Here is a 22,440-nt window from a genome sequence, read left to right as displayed (position 1 = left end):
AAAGCTGAAGAATTACCTTGTGGCTCTTGAACTCCATCACATGACTAATGAAAAGTCAGCACATCATACACCTTCTTAGCCACCCTATTAACTTGCACAGCAACTTGGATGGATCTATTGATTGGACTCCCAGATCCCCCTGTTCCTCCACACTGCCAAGAATTCTGCCATTAACCTTGTACTCTGCCTTCAAGTTTGATTCTCCAAATTGTATCAAGTTCACACTCTTCCAGATTGAACTCCATCACAACTTCTCTACCCAACTCTACATCCTGTCTATATCTCATTGCAACATGTGACAATCTTCTATACCATTCACAACACCACTAGCCTTCGTGTCGTCTGTAAATTTGATAACCCACCCTTCCACTTCCTCATCCAGGTCATTGATAACAATCACAAAAGGAAGTAGAACAGATCCTGACAGAGCACCACTACACTGCAACCTCCAGGCAGAACACGCTCCATGCATGACCACACCCAGCCTTCTATGGGCATCCAAACCTAAGTTTCCATGGCAAGGTTTTCTGGATGAGCTACCATGAAAAACCTTGTCAAACTGATACTAAGATTCATATATAGCACATCTACTGCTCTACCTTCATCAATTTGTTTTGTCACCACCTTGAAAAATTAAATTAGCCTCATGAGGCATGACCTGCCCCTCAGAAAGCTATGTTGACTATCCCCATAAAGACTATGCCTCTCCAAGTGTTCGCAAATCTTTCCCCCAAGAATTCTCTCCAATAGTTTGACTACTAATGATGTAAGGCTCACTGCTGTATTATTCCTAGGATTGTACCTTTACCTCACAAAACGCTGGAGGAACTCAGTAGGTCTGGCAGTATCCGTGGAAACCATCAGTCAACGTTTCGGGCCGGAACCCTTCGTCAGGAGGGAAGGGGCAGAGGCCCTATAAAGAAGGTGGGGGGAAGGTGAGAAGGAGAAGGCTGGTAGGTTCCAGGTGAAAAACCAGTACCTTTACCTTTCTTGAATAGTGGTACAACATTTGCCATCCTCCGCTCCTGGTACCACTCATGTGGCCAGAAAAGGCGTAACAATCATTGTCAACTCCCCAGCAATCTCTTCCCTTGCTTCCTGTAGTAATCTGCAGTATGTCCTGTCCGGCCCTGGAGACGTATCTATCCTAATGTTTTTCAGAAGCTCCACATTACCTCTTCCTTAACCTAAACTTGCTCTAGAACATTATCTGTTCTATGCTATTCAAAGTCCCTCTCCTTGAACACCTCCCCTACCTCCAACCACATATCCTTCTTTATCCATGAGTGGCCCTACCCTCATTCTAGTGATCCTCCTGTTTTTCATACACGTGTAGAATGCCTTGGGGTTTTTCTTAATCCTACTCGCCAAGGCCTTCTCATATCAACTTCTGTGGATATGTGCTGTCTCATGCGGGTGTTCATGGTCTTTGACCATGATTGTTCGTAGCAAATTTTTCTGCAGAAATGGTCTGCCATTGCCTTCTTCTGGGCAGTGTCTTTTCAAGAAGGGTGACCCCAGTCATTATCAATACTCCTGAGAGATGATCTGCCTGGCGTTAGTGGTCACATAACCAGAACTTGTGCTCTGCACCAGCTACTCGTACAACCATCCATCACCTGCTCCCATGGCTTCATATGACCCTATGGGGCGGGGTGGGGGGGGGGAACTAAGCAGGTGCTAGCGGAGGGATGGAGCGCTTTGCACATCCTTTATTAGAGAGGTGTCTCCACCCTGCCACCCAATGTCCAGGAAATGGAGGAGAACATCAGTAGCGGAGGAAGGGAAACCTCATTCCTTGAAGAAGGAAGATACCTTTAATATTATGGAAAGGAATACCTCATCCTGGGAACAGACACAGCGGAGACAAAGGAACTAAGGAAAAGAAATGGCGTTTTTTCAGGTGACAGGGTGGGAAGAAGAACAGGCAAGGTAGTTGTGAGAAATTGTACTAGAGGTGTTATTGAGCAGTTCAAGGTAGCGGTTGTTTCCAAATAAGATTAGGCAGTTCTTGACACTGTTCATATGCATGTCAATGTCAATCCTCCACTGCATCTTGTGCCACATAAGGATACTAGCAATGTGCATAGCCCAGTTTCTTTCCTCCGCTGAATCACAGCCAAGATTTACAACCTGTTTGTTTAGCGAGGATTTCCACACTATAAAAAACCTGTATGATTTCAAGCCATACCTCTGGGGCATTTTAGGATATTATTGTTCCAATTGAGTTTTATTAAAAAATCAACTTCTGATGAAACATTGTTGTTCCTTTCCACACCATGCGGCACATCAAGTGGCAATCTTGCCATTTCTTAAGCATTTGCCTGTGTTTTATGAGGCTGAGTTGCTAGCTTGACACTCAACCCAGCACGGATGCAAGGAGCCGGCTGGATTCGAACCCAGGACCACTCGGAGTCCAATGCGGATACCACTACACCACCGGTCAGCAAAACATAACTGACCTGAAATATTAGCTTTGTTCCTCTTTCCACAGAAGCTGCCAGACCTGTGTACCTCCAGCATTAAATGTTTCATTTCAGATGCGATATGTAGAGAACAAGTTGGCAGAACACTTCAATATGTTTTGTCTCAAGTATATGGATGAACGAGTACAGGACGAGGCTAATTTGTATCTCATATGGTGCAATGAGATCTGATTAATTAATAGCTGTGGTTAGGGGACTCTGGGGAGCAGCAAATGAAAATATAATGGAATTTTATATTGAGTTTGGGAATAATCTGAAAGTAGACCAAACAAAGTAAATTCTGTAGATATGTTGGCTAAAATAGATTGGAAAATTACATTAGAAATTTTAATATCAGAGAAGAAATTGCAACTATTTAAATAAATAACATGTACAAATATTCATTAAAGAATAAAAAAAGCCATGGTCGAACAATAATCTAAATCTGTCTCTAACTTCATATAACTAAAGGAAGAGGCTTATATTGGTGCATTAATGAAGTCAGAGCTTTAGGAGGGTTTTACAATTCAAGGAAGAGTGATTGATATATTGATAAGAAACACTGAAAATAGAATTAGAAGAAATCACAAGATACAAAACAGATGGTAAGAGTATCCTACTAACATGTAAAAAGAGATAAGTTAAATATATGGGTCCCTTAAACATGGAGAGGAGAAATAAGGAACTGGGGGAAATAGTAACGATGTCTTATTGTCTACAGAATTATAAGTTAAAACATTGGTAATGGGACTAACAAAACAAAACCAACAGATTTCTGGATCCAATGCTTACACTACAGAGACTTGGAAGATTTGGCTACAAACAGAACAGGTCATTAGTTTTGCTTTTCCAGAAATACCCAGATTTTAGAATTGTGCTCAAGAGTTTAAAGTATTAAGTGAAACACACTTACTCCAAAAAGAGCGGAGAAAATGAAGATCTGATGTCAATGGTAGGGACAATGCTAGAATCTCTTGTGAACATTGTAATATAGCACCTGAGAGAAATTATAGTTTGATAATGTACAGTGAACAAGGTTAGCCTAATTTGTCACATGTACATCAAAATAGACAGTGAACCGCATCGGTTGTGTCACATCAAATCAGCTGGGAGCAGCCTGAAAGTGTCACCACACTTCTGCGGCCGAAATAGCATGCCCACAACTCACTAACCCTAACCATATATCTTTGGAACGTGGGAAGAAACTGGAGCAGCTAGAGAAAAGTCACATGGTCTCAGGGAAAACGTACAAACCCCTTACAGGCAGCATGCAGGAATCGAACCCCAATCATTCATTGCTGGCACGGTAAAACAATTGCACTAACTTCTACTCTATCACAAGGATTTATGAATGGGGATTGTTGCTAAATGGGTCCATTTCCAGTTCTGAAGAAAGCTTATTATAATTGAAATGTCAACTCTCTCCACGGATTTAATACTATCATCCCCTCAAAACTAATTAATAAGGTTCAAGACCTTGGCCTCAATGCCTCCTTGTACAATTGGATCCTCAATTTCCTCACTTGCAAACCCCAGTCAGTTCAGATTGGCAAAAACATCTCCTCCACAATCTCCATCAGCATAGCTGCACCACAAGACTCTGTTCTTAGCCCACAGCTCTTCTCACTTTATACTCATGATTATGAGGCTAAGCACAGCTCCAACGCCATATTTAACTTTGCTGATGACACCGCTGTTGTCGGCTGAACCAAAGGTGGTGGCGAGTTAGCACATAGGAAGGAGATTGAAATGAGAGTGGTACAACGTTGTGGGCTGAAGGGCCTGTAATGTGCTGGTAGGTTTCTAGTTTTCTATAACCTCTCACTCAATGTCAGCAAGACTAAGGAGCTGGTTATTGACTTCAGGAGGAGGAACCCAAAGGTCCATGAGCCAGTCCTCACCAGGGGATCAGAAAAGGAGAGATTCAGCAACTTTAAATTCCTCGTTGTAATCACCTCAGAGGATTTGTACTGGGTTCAGCACATAAGTGCCATTACGAAGAAAACATGACATCACCTCTATTTTCTGAGAAATCTGCAATTCAGCATGTCATCTAAAACTTTAACAAACTTCTATAGATGTGTGGTGGAGAGTATATTCGCTGGTTGAGTCCAGCCTGGAATGGAAACATCAATGCCCTAGAATGGAAAATCTTACAAAAAGGAGTGAACGTGGACCGTCCATCACAGGTAAAGCCCTCCCCACCATTGAACACCTCTACAAGGAGCACAGTCACAGGAAAGCAGCATCCACTCTCAAGGATCCCCACCACCCAGACCATGCTCTCCTCAGTGCCGCCATCAGGAAGAAAGTACAGGAGCCTCAGGACCCATACTAGGTTCAGCAACAGTTATTACCCCTCAATCATCAAGCTCTTGAACCAAACTGTTCCCACAACCTATAGACTCACTTTCAAGGACTCTTCATCTCATGTTCTCGATATTTATTGCTTATTTATTATTGTTATTTTTTATTTCTGTATTCGCACAGTTTGTTGTATTTTGCATACTGGTTGTTTGTCTGTCCTGTTGGGTACCGTCTATCACTGATTCTATTGTGTTTCTTATATTTACTGTTTATGCTCACAGGAAAATGAATCTCAGGGTTGTACATGGCGATAGATAGGTACTTTGATAACAAATTTACTTTGAACTTTGTGATGCTGCCTCACCTGCTGAGTATTTCCAGTATTTTCAATTTTAATTTCAGATTCCCAATATCTTTAAATCTTGCTTTCACCTACCCTTAGGTAAAGAGGTGGGTATGAAAACAGCGGACAGAATATAATGCGGACAACTAGATTTAGTGTTGTGCAATGAACCGGATTTGATCAGGGACCTCGAGGTAAAGGAGCCATTAGGAGGTAGTGACCATAATATGATAAGTTTTAATCTACAATTTGAGAGGGAGAAGGGGAACTCGGAAGTGTCAGTATTACAGCTGAACAAAGGGAACTATGGTGCTATTCAATGGAACAATACCCTAGCAGGGATGACAGTGGAACAGCAATGGCAAGTGTTTCTGGGAATAATGCGGAAGGTGCAGGATCAGTTCGTTCCAAAGAGGAAGAAAGATCCTAAGGGGAGTAAGCGGAGGCCATGGCTGACAAGGGAAGTAATGGACAGTATAAAAATAAAAGAGAAGAAGTATAACATAGCAAAGACGAGTGGGAAGCCGGAGGATTGGGAAACTTTTAAAGAGCAACAGAAGGTAACTAAAAAGGCAATACGTGGAGAAAAAATGAGATACGAAGGTAAACTAGCCAAGAATATAAAGGAGGATAGTAAAAGCTTCTTTAGGTACGTGAAAAGGAAAAAATATTTAAGACCAAAATTGGGCCCTTGAAGACAGAGGTGGGTGAATTTATTATGGGGAACAAGGAAATGGCAGACGAGTTGAACAGGTACTTTGGATCTGTCTTCACTAGGGAAGACACAAACAATCTCCCAGATGTAATAGTGGCCAAAGGACCTAGGGTAATGGATGAATTGAAGGAAATTGATATCAGGCAGGAAATGGTGTTGGATAGGCTGTTGGGTCTGAAGGCTGATAAGTCCCCGGGACCTGATGGTCTGCATCCCAGGGTACTTAAGAAGGTGGCTTTAGAAATGGTGGACGCATTGGTAATCATTTTCCAATGTTCTATAGATTCAGGATCAGTTCCTGTGGATTGGAGGGTGGCTAATGTTGCCCCTCTCTTCAAGAAGGGAGGAAGAGAGAAAACAGGGAACTATAGACCGGTTAGCCTGACGTCGGTGGTGGGAAAGATGCTGGAGTCAATTATAAAAGATGAAATTACGACACATCTGGATAGTAGTAACAGGATTGGTCCAAGTCAGCATGGATTTACGAAGGGGAAATCGTGCTTGACTAATTTTCTGGAATTTTTTGAGGATGTAACTATGAAAATGGACAAGGGAGAGCCAGTGGATGTAGTGTACCTGGACTTTCAGAAAGCCTTTGATAAAGTCCCACATAGGAGATTAGTGGGCAAAATTAGGGCACATGGTATTGGGGGCAGAGTACTGACATGGATTGAAAATTGGCTGGCTGACAGAAAACAAACAGTATCGATTAATGGGTCCCTTTCTGAATGGCAGGCAGTGACCAGTGGGGTACCGCAAGGTTCAGTGCTGGGACCGCAGCTGTTTACAATATATATTAATGATTTAGATGAGGGAATTAAAAGTAACATTAGCAAGTTTGCCGATGACACAAAGCTGGGTGGCAGTGTGGAATGTGAGGAGGATGTTATGAGAATGCAGGGTGACTTGGACAGGCTGGATGAGTGGGCAGATGCATGGCAGATGCAGTTTAATGTGGATAAATGTGAGGTTATCCACATTGGTGGTAAGAATGGGAAGGCAGATTATTATCTAAATGGAGTCAAGTTAGGAAAAGGGGAAGCACAACAAGATCTAGGTGTTCTTGTACATCAGTCACTGAAAGCAAGCATGCAAGTACAGCAGGCAGTGAAGAAAGCTAATGGCATGCTGGCCTTCATAACAAGGGGAATTGAGTATAAGAGCAAAGAGGTCCTTCTGCAGCTGTACAGGGCCCTGGTGAGACCACACCTGGAGTATTGTGTGCAGTTTTGGTCTCCAAATTTGAGGAAGGACATTCTTGCTATTGAGGGAATGCAGCGTAGGTTCACAAGGTTAATTCCCGGGATGGCGGGACTGTCATATGTCGAAAGATTGGAGCGACTGTCCTTGTATACTCTGGAATTTAGAAGGCTGAGAGGGGATCTTATTGAAACATATAAGGTTATTAAGGGATTGGACATGCTGCAGGCAGGAAGCATGTTCCCACTGATGGTTGAGTCCAGAACCAGAGGCCACAGTTTAAGAATTAGGGGTAGGCCATTTAGAACGGAGTTGAGGAAAAACTTTTTCATCCAGAGAGTGGTGGATATATGGAATGCTCTGCCCCAGAAGGCTGTAGAGGCCAAGTCTCTGGATGCTTTCAAGAAAGAGATGGATAGAGCTCTTAAAGATAGCAGAATCAAAGGTTATGGAGATAAGGCAGGAACTGGATACTGATTGTGGATGATCAGCCATGATCATAGTGAATGGTGGTGCTGGCTCAAAGGGCCGAATGGCCTACTCCTGCACCTATTGTCTATTGTCAACTACAAAATTATCTACATGGATTGAATCTTTAAAAATTATTACTGAAGGAGAGTGAGAAGAAAATGTTGTTATTCAGGGTGATGCATAGGAATTGAAAATGTAATCATTATTGATCAGTAAGCATTGTCAAAGGGAATGGAGTTGGGCTTTATTGATATTGTATCGGGATATAGAGCCAGATATTCTAATACAGTTTCACTATAGTGTGTTTTAGTGAGACACAGTTTGAGATCACACACAAAGCAGTTATATATATATATATTATTTTGGTATCTTTACCGATGGAAGGGGGCTCTTTCCTTATTGATAATTTAATCAAGGATCACAAGGCTAACTTCTGGGTTGATGGACAAGTTTTTGAGACAAGGATTATGAGGAACAGGGAGGAAAGCAGAGCTGAGGCCAAAATCAGTATAGTCATTATGTTTTTAAATAGCGGCACCATCTCCCGGGGCGCTGTAGTACCCTTGTGAGACCAAGCCTGGAATATAAAGAACAGGTCTGGTCTCCTTACCCAAGAAAGGGAATGCTAACGATGGAGGAGTGTAATGATGGCTCACCAGATCGATTCCTGGTACCCTCGGGTTTGGCAAAATGATCAGTGATCTCATCAAAACCACAAAACATCATGGGGTTTGACGAGATTGATGCAGGGCTAATGTCCCTCCCCGGCTAGAATCAGAGGTCGCAGTCTCAGAATAAAGGATCACCCATTTAGGACTGAAATAAGAAGAAATTTCATCTGTCAGTGGGTATTGAACACTTGAAGCTCTCTACCAGAGAGTGCTGTAGAGGCAGACGGACATCAATGGGATTTTAAATATACAGGGCATCTGGGGATGTGGTGTCAGTGCAGGAAAATGACACTGAGGTAAAAGATCAACTATAGTTTTACTGAGCAATAGAGCAGTCATGTGCAGCTAGTGTTCCTGTTTTGACACACAAAACGCCAGAGGAACTGAACATGCCAGGCAGCATCTATGGAAGTGATGTTTTGGGCCGAGACACTTCTTCAGGACTGAGAAGGAAGGGGGAAGACGTAAGAATAAAAAGGTGGGGGAGGGGAAGGAGGCTGGCTGGAAGGTGATAGGTGAAGCCAGGTGGGTGGGAAAGGTCAAGGGCTGGAGAAGAAGGAATCTGATAGGAGAGGAGTGGACCATAACGGAAAGGGAAGGAGGAGGGGACCCAGGGTGAAGCAAAATGAAGATGAGAAGAGGTCAAAGGCTAGAGTGGCGAAAAGAGGAAGAGGGGAGGGAAGGGGCAATTTTTTTTTATAACTGGAAGGAGAAATCGATATTCATGCCATCAGGTTGGAGGTTACCCAAGTGGAATATAAGGTGTTGCTCCTCCATCCTGAGGGTGACCTCTTCTGGACACAAGAGGAGGCCATGGACCAACATGTCGGAACGGGAATGGGACTCGGAATTAAAATGTTTGGTCACCGGAAAGTTTCGCCCATGGTGGATGGAGCAGAGGTGCTCGATGAAGCAGTCCCCCAGTTTACGACAGGTCTCAGCGACATAGAGGAGGCTACATCGGGACCACCGGACACAACAGACGACACCAGCAGATTTGCAGGTGAAGTGTTGCCTGGTCTGGAAGGACTAGATGGAGGTGAGGGAGGAGGTGAATGGGCAGGTGCAGCTTATTGGTCGATAGCAGGGGTAAGTGTGAGGAGGGACGAACAAATAAGAAACGTGTGGGGGGTGGGGTGGGAAGGTGATCCTGGCAGAAATCGGGGTGGGGGGAGGTGGAGGAAGGTAACGATACGCTTTGTGGTGGGATCCCTTTGTTCCTGTTGTCTTTTTGAGGATAGAATGAGCAGACTTGATTGAGAATGAAATGAGAAGCAATCTAATTTCAATAAGCAATAATCGTGCCTCAGGTAAACCTCATCGGCTACGATACTGCCACTGTGCAAAGCTAAAAGCGATCTAATTAAAATACAAGTTGTTAAGGGGCAAGGCACTTAACTTCTGGGAGAGTGTTTTCCTCAGCCGGGGGAACCAGGATTTATGGTCTCAGAACAATCAGCCATCCGATGAAGAAATGACATCCCTTAAGAGGATTGTAAACCATTGAGATTCACGCACGGAGGGCTGTGCATTTTCAGTCATTAAGTATACTAAAAGCAGGTCCGTAGATCTTCGGGTACTAAGGGAATCAGCACAGGGAAATAATGCAGGAAGATATATTTAAGGTAGGAGAGCAGACATGTCCTCATAAGATAGCGGAGCAGGTTCAAAAGGCTGAATACAGCTATTTCTAATGTCATGACATACGGGCGCCGCCCCAATTCTGAACTCTTGGGTGTCCTTTGCCTTGAAGCTCTGACAGTGGAGAACACACCAAGCTGGTTGAAGTTTAAAATCGCAGTGGTGGACATGTCCAATGAAGTGATACCAAGAAAGAGAAAAGAGAAGGAAAAAAAATGGATGACAAGATGAAGTTCTGGATCTAATGAAAGAAAAAGAGAAAATCACCCCAAAGAACAGCATCAAGTATAAAACTTTGGACTAAGAAATCAAGTGAAAATGTAGGGAAGTGAAAGAACAATGGAGAATGTAAAGAGATTGAGAAACAGAACAATTCTCACAATATGAGAAGGTAAGGATGCTCACAGGTGCTAACTCTTGTACTTCTTGTCGGTGTTTGAAGGCAAAAGAGGGATTGATACGCATGGAAAAAGCAGGTACACTGGCTAGATGGTCTGAATACATTGCCAACTTGTTTGAAGATATGAGAGGAGAGAAGTTAGTAAGACGAAAGAGCTGATTGTGGACTCCAGGAAGGGTGCGACGAAGGAACACATACCAATCTTCATAGAGGGATCAGAAGTGGAGAGAGTGAGCAGTTTCAAGTTCCTGGGTGTCAAGATCTCTAAGGACCTAACCTGGTCCCAACATATCGATGCAGTTACAAAGAAGGCAAGACAGTGTCTATACTTCATTAGGAGTTTGAAGAGATTTGGTATGTCAACAAAAACACTCAAAAACTTCTATAGATGTACGGTGGAAAGCATTCTGACAGGCTTCATCACTGTCTGGTATGGGTGGGAGGGGCTACTGCACAGGACTGAAAGAAGCTGCAGAGGGTTGTAATTCTAGTCAGCTCCATCTTGGGTACTAGCCCACAAAGTACCCAGGACATCTTCAAGGAGCGGTGTCTCAGAAAGGCAGCATCCATTATTAAGGATCCCCAGCACCCAGGGCATGCCCTTTTCTCACTGTTACCATCAGGTAGGAGATACAGAAGCCTGAAGACACACACTCAGCAGTTCAGGAACAGCTTCTTCCCCTTCCACCATTTAATCATGCCCTGATTCAATTCTTCCAATCATCCCCACTCCCCTGCCTTCACCCCATACCCTTTGATGCCGTGGCTAATCAAGAATCTGTCTATCTCTGCCTTAAATACACCCAATGACTTAGGTGTATTTGGATTCCTAAATGGACATTCAACCCTTGGACACTACCTCACTTTTTAATATATATTATTTCTGTTTTCTGCACGACTTTCAATCGATTCAATGTATGCATACTGTAATTGATTTACTTATTTTTTTTTCTCTATATTATATATTGCATTGAACTGCTGCTGCTAAGTTAAAAAATTTCATGACACATACCAGTGATAATAAACCCGATTCCGATTAAGAACGTGGTTGGCCCACCGACTATGAAATTAGAAGTTAAAGTAGCAGTGGGGAACATGAAAATGAATAAGACATTAGGACCAGATGGCATTGCTATAGAAATGATTCAAGTGCTGAAAGATTTCAGGATTAAATGGTTGACAGATTTACTGAATGAAAAATATGATAAAGGGGAAATACCTGAGGAAATGAACAAGTCGTTAATTATTGTACTGGCTAAGAAACCTAAAGCAATTGAATGCAAATTACACCGCACAACTAGTTTCATGAGTCACATTGTGAAAGTCCCGCTATGAATCATCATGATGAGAGCAAGAAACAACATGAAACCGGAGATCGCACAAGAGCAGTGGGGCTTCATTGAAGCTAGGGAATATGAAATGTGATCTTCTTCCTTCAAATGATTTGTGAGCATGCCATCGAGGTCCAGAATGACCTATAATTATGTTTCATCCATTACACCAAAGCCTTTAATAAAGTGAGGCATGAAGAGCTTGGACATTGATGTGAAAGACATCAGAATCATCAGAAATTTGTTTTGGGAACAAAGAGCAGGAATGAGAGTTGAAAATGAGCAAGTGACTTTGTCCAGATTAAGAGGGGAGCCACACAGGGTTGTGTTCTGTCACCTAACCTATATGAGCTGCCTCCAGCGCATCCTGGGAATTACCTGGCGTGAGCGGGTGCCTCACACTGAAATACTTGTAAAGACCAACTGCAGGAGTATTGAGGCCATGATCACCCAGCGTCAGCTGCAGTGGCTGGGGCACGTGATAAGGATGCCCCCATGTCGACTACCCCGCAGAGTGTTATATGACCAGCTACATCATGGTCGACGCTCAGCTGGAGGGCCAAGGAAGCGCTATAAGGATCAGATGAAGAATGCTTTAAGGAAGTGCAAGATCAGACCCGAGGACCTGGAGGATGTTGCTGCCGACCGTACCACTTGGCGACAGCTGGGTAGGGACAGGGTTCGTATTCTGGAGATGGAAAGAACAACCAGAAGACAGCAGAAGAGAGCCAGGAAAAATGCAGCCATGGTTGCCACCACTACTACATATACATATCCCACCTGCAATAGAGCTTGTGGGTCCAGGATAGGACTGTATAGTCATCAAAGATCTCACCGTTAAAGGAGTGGACGTCATCGGATTTCAATCGACAATCGAAGAAGATTCAATCTTTATAGCGAGAAGGTTCTAAGAGAACTTAACAGCATTCCAGACATGATAATTGGTGGATACAATTTGATCAACCAATGATACGCAGACAACACAGTGCTGATAGTTACTTCTAAAGAGAAGCTCCAAGAGATACTAGATATAGTCGTTGAAGAAAGTCCAAAGACAGAAGTGACCAAGAGGACAGAAAGTATGGTTGTCATAAAGCAGAAAAACAGAAATACAATCTTAAGGTGGGCAACAAAACAATTAAACAAACATAGAATTTAAATTACTCAGAGAGAACGATAACATTTGATGGTAGGGCTGATGAAGAGGGCTTGCTGCGGCGTCCATTCCGGAGCAACTCACTCACCTTGATCCCCACCACTCAGCTCTCACCTCCGGCTCCAAGTACCTGTCTGCATGTGGCAGCAGCCAGACCATGTACACTACTTCGACAGGTGGGCTAAACCAGGTGAATATAGCAGGTGGGCCCCATGCTCCCCTCCCCCCAGTGAAACAGACGGGCCTCATGCTCCCCTCCCCCCGGTGAAATAGGTTTATGCCTGTCCTCGCATACATTGTCAGCTCAGGCAGACTGAGCTGATGAGATCAACAAGATCCAATGACCAGGAAGGAGGTTCTGCAAAGTTTTGTGGAGAGTGAAGGGTATGACAAGGCACGGAAGAAGTCACGGTCATCCACTGCAACCAAGGAAGACACCAGCCCTGACGACTAACCGTACCAACGGACCCAGATATCCGAGGCCAAGAGAGTGGAACTGTCCCAGTAGAAAGTCTTTTCCACTTTAAAAACTCACCCGCACAAGTGTCCATCATCATCAAATGCGACAGACAACCAATCAGCTCAGGATCTCAGCAATATTAATATAGGAAGGGCCATCTGATCATTAAGTCAGTTCTGACTCTATACAAGAACAATCCAGCTAGCTAGTCCATCGCTGCAGCCTTGCCATTTTTGTCCTCTCAAGTATTGTATTCAACTGTCCTTAGAACACCATCATTCAATCTGTTTCCACTACATATGCTACAATGCACTTCAGAACCCATCCACTCGCAATGTAAAAAGAAGTTTTCCACACTTCACTTCTGCTCCACTTTCTACCTGTTCCAACTGGATCCTTCATCATTTTAACATGCTCCTGTCAGATTCCCTCTCAACCTCTGCAGGTTCTCCAGTCTACCTTTGCAACCGGAATCCTTCACTTCCGGAATCATTCCAGCCACGTCCCCTCCCAGGCTTTCATATTTTTCCTGAACTATTTAGATCTGGACAAAATGCTCCAATATTGGCCAAAACGTTAACTTAGAAAGGTTGATCATGACTTCCTTGCTCTTGCATTCCATGTCTCTCTTTATAAAGCTGAGAAACAGAAATATGAATTGGTTTCTCAACCTCCTTGACCCCAAGAAAACTCACATACATACAGTATCTCCAGATCTCTCTTTTCCTGCATGGTGTCTTTGAGTTTCTAATGCCTCTCCTTGTTCTTCCAGTTGAAATATAAAGGCTGATTTATACTTCTGCGTCAAATGGACGCCGTAGGTACGGCGTAGCTGCGAACCCTACGCAGAACCTACGTGGATCCCTACGCTGTAGCCTGACACGCACCTCTCCCAAAATGTAACTATGCATCGCGACAACGCAGACCGCAACAAGTGTGATTGGTTTGCTTGGTAGCATCGCATTTCCTCCTACGCTGCAATAGCTTCCCATTGGGCGACTGAAGGACAGGGAAGGAACTCTGGCTGCAATGCCTTCCATAAAGCTTTACAGACCTCCAAAATTATGGAGGACACGTTTCACTTTTATGAAAAAAGACGCTTGCTTTAAACTTGTTTACCCTGAGAAAGACTACCATGACCATAAAGCCTTGCGTGGGCAGGTGTGTGCGTGACGTGCCCGAATTGCAGAGTGACGCAGACACACCAACGCACAAGCGTAAATGCTCACAACGTGCGTAGGCCACTTGAGGCCTACTGCAATCCTTCTTCCAGGTCTCGATTATCTGCGGATTTGGAAAGCCAATTCTTATGCATCCGGGCCCAATATTAATATTTATTAAGAAGAGCAATGGTCGTGATGGTGCCAGCTGGGGAAAAGTCCCCTCCAATCTGAAAAGTGACCATTGGTTACACTGCCTCCTCCCATCACTCTGCCAGTTCTCTATCCATGCTTCCACCCATGGGCAGCAGTCTCCATGGCAAGTCTATGGTTCGGCATATAATGCTTTATGGAAGTCTATATGCATCACCTCATCAAAGCCTCTATCATATTAATCAAATATAGTTGGCATATTTCTACAATCAATTCACACTGCTCCAAGTTACTGCTAATACTGTATTTGATTAACCTTGGATTACTCCACTTCATCAGGCAGCAATATTATTTGGGTTTGAATTCACCCATAGGTCAGATTAGATAAGGCTGGCAAGTTCCTAGCACAGAATCAGAATCAGGTTTATTATCACCAGCATATGACGTGAAATTTGTTAACTTAGTAGCAGCAATTCAATGCAATACATAACATAGAAGAAAAAAAAGTAATAAGTAAATCTTATTCAGTATACTTTATACAGTACACGTATATTGAATAGATCAAAAATCATGCAAAAAACAGAAATTCTATATATTAAAAAATGAGGTATTGTCCAAAGCTTCAATGTCCATTTAGGAATCGGATGGCAGAGGGGAAGAAGCTGTTCCTGAATCGCTGAGTGTGTGCCTTCAGGCTTCTGTATCTCCTACCTGATGGTAACACTGAGAACAAAGCATGTACTGGGTGCTGGAGGTCCTTAATAATGTATCCTGCCTTTCTGAGGCACCGCTCCTTGAAGATGTCCTGGGTACTTTGTAGGCTAGTACCCAAGATGGAGCTGACTAGATTTACAACCCTCTGCAGTTTCTTTCAGTCCTATGCAGCAGCACCACCCGCCCCCCCCCAATACCAGACAGTGATGCAGCCTGTCAGAATGCTCTCCATGGTACATCTATAGAAGTTTTGAGTGTATTTGTTGACATGCCAAATCTCTTCAAGCTCCTAATATAGCCGATGTCTTTATGACTACATCAATAGGTTGGGACCAGGTTAGATCCTCAGAGATCTTGACACCCAGGAACTTGAAATAGCTCACTCTCTCCACTTCTGATCCCCCTATGAGGATTGGTATTTGTTCGTTCGTCTCACACTTCCTGAAGTCCACAATCAGCTTTTTCATTAAGTGCCAGGTTGTTGCTACGACACCACTCCACTAGTTGTCATATCTCACTCCTGTACGCCCTCTCGTCACCACCTGAGATTCTACCAATAACGGTTGTATCATGAGCAAATTTATAGACAATATTTGAGCTATACCTAGCCACACAGTCATGGGTATATAGAGAGTAGAGCAGTGGGCTAAGCGCACACCCCTGAGGTGCACCAGTGTTGATCGTCAGCGAGAAGATTATTATCACCAATCCACACAGATTGTGGTCTTCCGGTTAGGAAGTGGAGGATCCAATTGCAGAGGGAGGTACAGAGGCCCAGGCTCTGCAACTTCTCAATCAGGATTGGGGAATGATGGTATTAAATGCTGAGCTATAGTCAATGAACAACATTCTGACATAGGTGTTTGTGTTGTCCAGTTGGTCTAAAGCCACGTGGAGAGCCATTGAGATTGCATCTGCCATTGACCTATTATGGTGATAGGCAAATCGCAATGGGTCTTGAAGCAGATTAGTGATAATATATATATTTTTAACAGTCTTCATCACTAAGGCTAGTTGTTAAGACCAATTCTGGCTTTCAGGATTCATTATCGAATTTTCCAACTTTAGGTAACTCATTCTAACTTTCTGTCACAAAACTGGCCACTTCTACCTTTTATCATTTTGATTGAGTTTTTCTCTCAGTCTAGCCTAACAGACATTCCTCACAGATTTACCACGAGTAACAAAAACAAAGAAACTTAATCTGATTTTAACTTCCGCAGTTAGTCATCTGCTCTTACCCTTTCAGAAATATTCCCCTTGTTCTACCCCCCCCCCGCCCTTTCTCTGCTATTGAAAATTAACTTGGTTTTTCCAGCACTTTCGGTTTCAGGTTTAAAGTATCTGCAGTTTTTTTTGGATAAGACTAGTTATTCTTTCCACAAAGCAGTTTATTAATTTAAATTCCACAGGCCCACAGCAGGATTTGAATTCAGGACTCAGGTTACAAGTCCGGTAACTTAACTACTACACCACCGCCAGACCTAAACCACGAAACTTTGGTTTTCAAACTAGCTCTTGGCAGCTCACTATCAGCAATAAGATCACATAGATGCTCTATATGTAGAACAAGCTATAGATCATCTTGTTTTAACATTTGGTGCTCCAGCAAATATCATCAGAAGCAAGAAAAACATTTCAAGTACTCAACTGGTTTGCAAAACACACAAAATGCTGGAGGAACTTGGCAGGTTAGGCAGCATCTATGGAAATGAACAGACAGTCAACGTTTCAGAACTGGAAAGGAGAGGGGAAGACGCCAGAATAAAAAAAGATGGGGGGAGGGGAAGGAGGCTAGCTAGAAGATGATAGGCGAAGCTAGGTGGGTGGGAAAGATAAAGGGCTGGAGAGGAAGAAATCTGATGGGAGAGGAGAGTGGACCATAGGTGAAAGGGAAAGGGGGGGTAACCCAGGGGAGGGGATAGGCAGGCGAGAAGAGGAAAGAGGCCAGAGTGAGGAATAGAAGTGGGGGGGGGGGGAGGGAATTTTTTTCACCAGAAGAAATCGATATTCATGCCATCAGGTTGGAGGCTACCCAGATGGAATATAAGGTGTTGTTCCTCCACCCTGAGGGCGGCCTCTTCTTGGCACAACAGGAGGTCATGGACTGACACAGCTTTGCTATTTTCCTTTCTTTGTATCTTTGATTCAGTACTTAGCAGGAAGAAGCCAGTCATATTCAAATGACACACATAAAAGTTGCTGGTGAACGCAGCACGCCAGGCAGCATCTCTAGGAAGAGGTACAGTCGACGTTTCGGGCCGAGACTCTTCGTCAGGACTAACTGAAGGAAGAGCTAGTAAGAGATTTGAAAGTGGGAGGTAGAGGGGGAGATCGAAAATGATAGGAGAAGACAGGAGGGGGAGGGATGGAGCCAAGAGCTGGACAGGTGATTGGCAAAAGGGATAGGAGAGGATCATGGGACAGGAGGCCCAGGGAGAAAGAAAAGGGGGAGGGGGGGACCCAGAGGATGGGCAAGAGATATAGTGAGAGGGACAGAGGGAGAAAAAGGAGAGAGAGAAAAAGAATGTGTGTATATAAATACATAACGGATGGGGTACGAGGGGGAGGTGGGGCATTAACGGAAGTTTGAGAAGTCAGTATTCAAAGTCTTGCCCAGCCATTACAGAAGAAGAGGAACTTACCCACTTTTCTCTGCTTCTCTGCACATACTGTAGTTACCTCCAGCAGCTCCTGGTACTTGGTGGCCAAGTGCAGTTTGTTGGTGTCCAGCAAAGGCTGCATGCCAAGATTCTTCTCTGCCATGCTCCGGTTGTTGGCTAGGATCATCTCCCGCTCCTTCTGGAGTGCCTGTAACTAAATCGCAAACACACGCATCAGCCCCAGAGATGTGCGGCCACCTCACACAGAGGACGTAGCTCCTCCGTGTCCTTTCCAGCAGCATGTTATCCACAGCGGTGGCTCTTCAGGTGATAGTTTTAGATACATCTTGTACTTAAAAATGTCCGCCTGTTTGCTCAAAGGTGATTACTTTATAACACCGCTCTACTATAACCATCCACTTCTACTGACTTCAAACTTTTTAGAATGGCGCGTGGCTTGTCGTCTCTGGGTGTCTTTGCTAAATGCAAAGCTCGTTGAAGAGAGAGAGGAGAGCAGCTCAGAATGACTAACCACAGGAACACAATGAACACTGAAGTTCCTTCACATCAGCGAGACTTTTGCAGCTTAACAATTCCATTTTGGTACATTGTTCAAATGCCAATCTCCAAATCACTTGGACATGTTATGGTGGTGCCAGAATATGTGGGAACTCTTGCAGGGCTGCCCCCAGCAACATTCCTAGGTCTGAACACAATGTCACTTTTCACTGTATGTTTCTATGTACATGTGACAAATAAATCTAGGTCTAAATCTGGATCTGAAAGATTTGGCAGGAATGAAGTGGCCACCTAATGAATCTTTAATAGATCTTCGGTTGCAAGGAGCACATAATGGACTCTGATTCCTTAGGTAATACATACACACACACACACACACACACACACACACACACACACACACACATGCCTTTTCCCACTGTTGTTATCAGGACAGAAACATTATCTGTGCTACCTGATGATGGTCTGTGCATACATGTGGCTGTGTACCTTTGTGAGGCAGGAAGCTGGACCAGCTTCTGCACTGTAAACTGGTGACTACTGGCTCTTGTTATAGGATATAAATAGTCACCATCATCAGTTAAGTATTTTACATGTCTGCTGAGGTGTTTTGTGACCACAGCAGTGTTAAGTCAGTAATCACATGATGTAAGATTTACTAAAAAATAAAACTGATAATGCTTCAAAATTATTCAGAGATGACTGAGGACACAGAACAGAGGAGAGATACAGACAGATGTAGAATAGGAAACACTGCTGGCTGTTTCCAACATTCATGTTGCAATATCTTACACTTGTAGCATATCCATTTCTGGTAAAAAGCTGTCTACTGTATGTCACAACTTCAGCAATTTAACTTTGTGTCCTTTCCTCAAGGATACGTATACAGAACGTGCATACTTTTCTCACTCAGTTTTTGAACAAGTACGCATTTAGGGTGTGACCGACTTTCTGCAATTTCCCGTGCCTTCAGGAGCAACAAAAAAATGCACCGTGTAACCAAGAGCAATAGTGTTGCAAGCCTTATATTAGCATTTCTCACAAAGCATGCAAGAACAAAGGGATATAGGCAAAAGGGCTACGGCATGTTTGGATAAAATCAATGGACGAAAGGTGCTCCTAATAGAGGGCACAGATTTCAAGGGAGATGTAGACGATAGAGTGGATTGAGGATGGATGTTGAAGTGCCATGCAAAGAAAAATATGTATTTTGTACCCAGTGTGGTTTGATCTGGATATTTTCTGTGTGTAATGGTAGCTGAAGAGTTGCTTATGCCTTTCAAAAGAGAATTAGACCAGCATGAATTAAATACATAGGGAAAGAGCAGGAGAACAGGATTTAAGGAATTAATTAACATCGAGCTTGCATAGAATCAATAAGCCAAATGGTCCACCGTACAATCTCAAACAGACAATTTGATGCATGTGTACCAGATTCCTATTTACCAATGTCAGTAGACAATAGACAATAGGTGCAGGAGTAGGCCATTCGGCCCTTCGAGCCAGCACCGCCATTCACTGTGATCATGGCTGATCATCCACAATCAGTATCCAGTTCCTGCCTTCTCCCCATAACCTTTGAGTCCACTATCTATCCGCTATTCATCAATACGAATTTCCCTTACTGATGCATCACCAGATCATGAAGAGGCACACCCTGAACTTTCTGTTTCTATTCTGTTAGTTATAGCAACCTGTTTGGCATGATCATTTTTAGAAACCACAGAAGAAAGATGCAAGATATATCACGTAAAGTTAACTGTCTGAAGAAGAGAATGAAAGAGGAATCTGACCTCTGCCCCTAACCTGTGCTATTCCTTAACAGCTCAACATAAGCTTGAGCCACAGCTCCTCACTGATTGAACATATCACAGCCTTCCAGACTTAACGCCGAATTCAACAAGTACACAGCCATTCCAGCCATACATCTGTATACAATTCTTTTTTTCATTTTCTCTTCTGCTAATTTGAAATTTGATTGTTTCCACCTACTTTCATCCTCAAAAAAGGGCACCAGTTTATTCTCTGTTCTATCCTCCAGCAATTGCACCCGAATTCCATGAGTTTTTATCTCCTGACCATTATCCTCTCATAGACCTTCCCTTTTGGTCTTCCCTTCTGTCAGCAGCTTCAAACTTGTTCTGTTTCTAACTTTTCCCATTTCTAGTGAAACATCATCACTGTTTCTCCCTCCATAGATAGTGATCAATCTGCGGAACATTTATTTCAGGTTTCCGGCATCTGCGGTGTTTTGCTTGGATTACTGATCCACTCAGCAGCAACTAGCTCAGGGACGTCATCAGGAACTTTTGTTGATAAAACAGATGTTACTTAATTGCTGATTGTGCTGAAGGGTTTAAATTGCAAGGAATGTTAGCTAAAGGTGGCAAGATTAAAAATAAGCGAGCTGAGATGAAAAGGATTCCCTAACTATGAAGCAGTTTGACGGTAATTGTATTGAGACAGGGAGCCTAAACAGACCAGGGCAGCTCAGCCATTTCTATTTCTGGTAGAGACAGGACCAAGGCTTCTGACAGACAACAGTTCATAGTACAAAGTAAATTTATTATCAAAGTACATATATGTCACCATATACAACCCCGAGATTCATTTTCTTGTAGGCGTATTCAATAAATTCATTATAGAATCAATAAAAGACCGCACCACCTTGGGCGTCAGTTGGTGAGTGTTACCGAACAGAGTGAGTTTACTTGGGTCACCGTCCTTTGCATTTCCTAAAATCATTTATAATATTGCCCGCTTCCTTTACCATCCACTACAAATTAGTTGACTGGTTAATTATTAATATTATTGTCTGCCAGAAAAATCAATCTCTTACCTGTTGATCTGCATTCATAATTTCTCACAGCTCATTACTCACAAACAGGCCAATATTGTATCACTAAAGCATGGACATCATGTGAATGTAAGCACTGAGGAAGAATGGCCATTTGTTCTGAAGGCATAGGGTGCAATCTCCTTCTCTACCGCTTACGTTTTCCCCGTCCTCCCGTGAGAGGGTATCCTGCAGCCACCCATCATCCCATTGACAGAAGGAGAGTTCAGTGTTCGCTCTGTAGATGGACAGTGGAAGGCCTCAAAGTTTTACTCCCTGCTATATACCTTACATGATATAGAGCAGGATTGTTTCAACAATGCAAGAGATTCTGCAGATGCTGGAAATCTAGGGAAACACACACAAAATGCTAGAGGAACTCAGCAGATCAGGCAATGTCCATGGAGGGGAATAAACAGTCGACATTTCAGACTGAGGATTATTACGTTGATTTATTTCTATTTGGGATTTGGGATCCCCAGGAAAGCAACCCTCAAAGAGGACCACTACCTTGTTGTGGTTTGGAGGCTTGTGTGCCTCAATGACCCAGAGAGCTGTGTTGGCTGGAGTCAGGGTTTTCTGCTTTGGCTCTTGGTAGGGTCACCCATGCCAAACAGATCAAAGGGTAGAGGCCAGACTAAGAGTGACCCACTGGTCCTCCAGGTTCAGGGGTTCAGCTCAGGGCTAACAACCCTGAGTGGTAAAACAAAACTGTTACGGAAACAGCAATGAAGAGTCCTACATCTGAAGCCAAGAGATGGAGGACCTTCATTGCTACCCTAAACACCAGCAGTGTAACAGGCAAAAGAGACCGAGAGGAAAGCAATAAGTTAGCATGATCTCTAACTGCCTTGAGAGGCCTATGGTCCTGGTGAAGATGACTCCTTGGTACAATGTATAGAGAATTACAGGATTTACACTCAGCACCTATGACACCACATTTCCAAATCAAGGTGGTGTGTGGGGAAGCTGCAGGAGGGTGTGTTCTCATGCACTTGTCCTGCTAGAGGTCATGGGCTTGGAAGGGAATGTCAGTGTAGCCCAGGTGAGTAACTACGGTGTATTTTATTGATGGTAACCACTGCATGCTGGTGGCAGAGGGAATTAATATTTAGGATTCTCAAATCCAACACAGTGTTCTGGATGATCTTTCACTCCTTGAGAGCTTCTACTTTACTTAGAGATACAACACAGTAACGGAGCTCTTCCAGCCCAACGAGCCCACTCTGTCCTAATACATGTACGCGAGCAATTAACCCACTATCCTGAACGAATTGGGAATGTGAGAGGAAATG

The 22,440-nt window shown here is 43.5% G+C and overlaps 1 protein-coding gene and 1 non-coding gene across 2 annotated transcripts in view; both read right to left on the bottom strand.

The window, feature by feature from the left end:
- vps37d (VPS37D subunit of ESCRT-I) overlaps positions 1-22,440 on the bottom strand; it is a 56,349-nt gene that overhangs the window by 27,979 nt on the left and 5,930 nt on the right. The window contains exon 2 of the mRNA XM_063031973.1: positions 17,833-18,004. Within this exon, the coding sequence (XP_062888043.1) occupies positions 17,833-18,004 (172 nt within the window). The remainder of the gene's footprint in view (positions 1-17,832; positions 18,005-22,440) is intronic.
- Positions 9,449-9,522, bottom strand: LOC134337132 (U4 spliceosomal RNA). Its single transcript, XR_010015942.1, has one exon. It is a non-coding gene; the product is annotated as a U4 spliceosomal RNA (small nuclear RNA).

The sequence above is a fragment of the Mobula hypostoma genome, chromosome 23 (genome assembly GCF_963921235.1).
Source record: "Mobula hypostoma chromosome 23, sMobHyp1.1, whole genome shotgun sequence".
Taxonomy (NCBI): domain Eukaryota; kingdom Metazoa; phylum Chordata; class Chondrichthyes; order Myliobatiformes; family Myliobatidae; genus Mobula; species Mobula hypostoma.
This window is presented reverse-complemented; position numbering and strand designations above follow the sequence as displayed.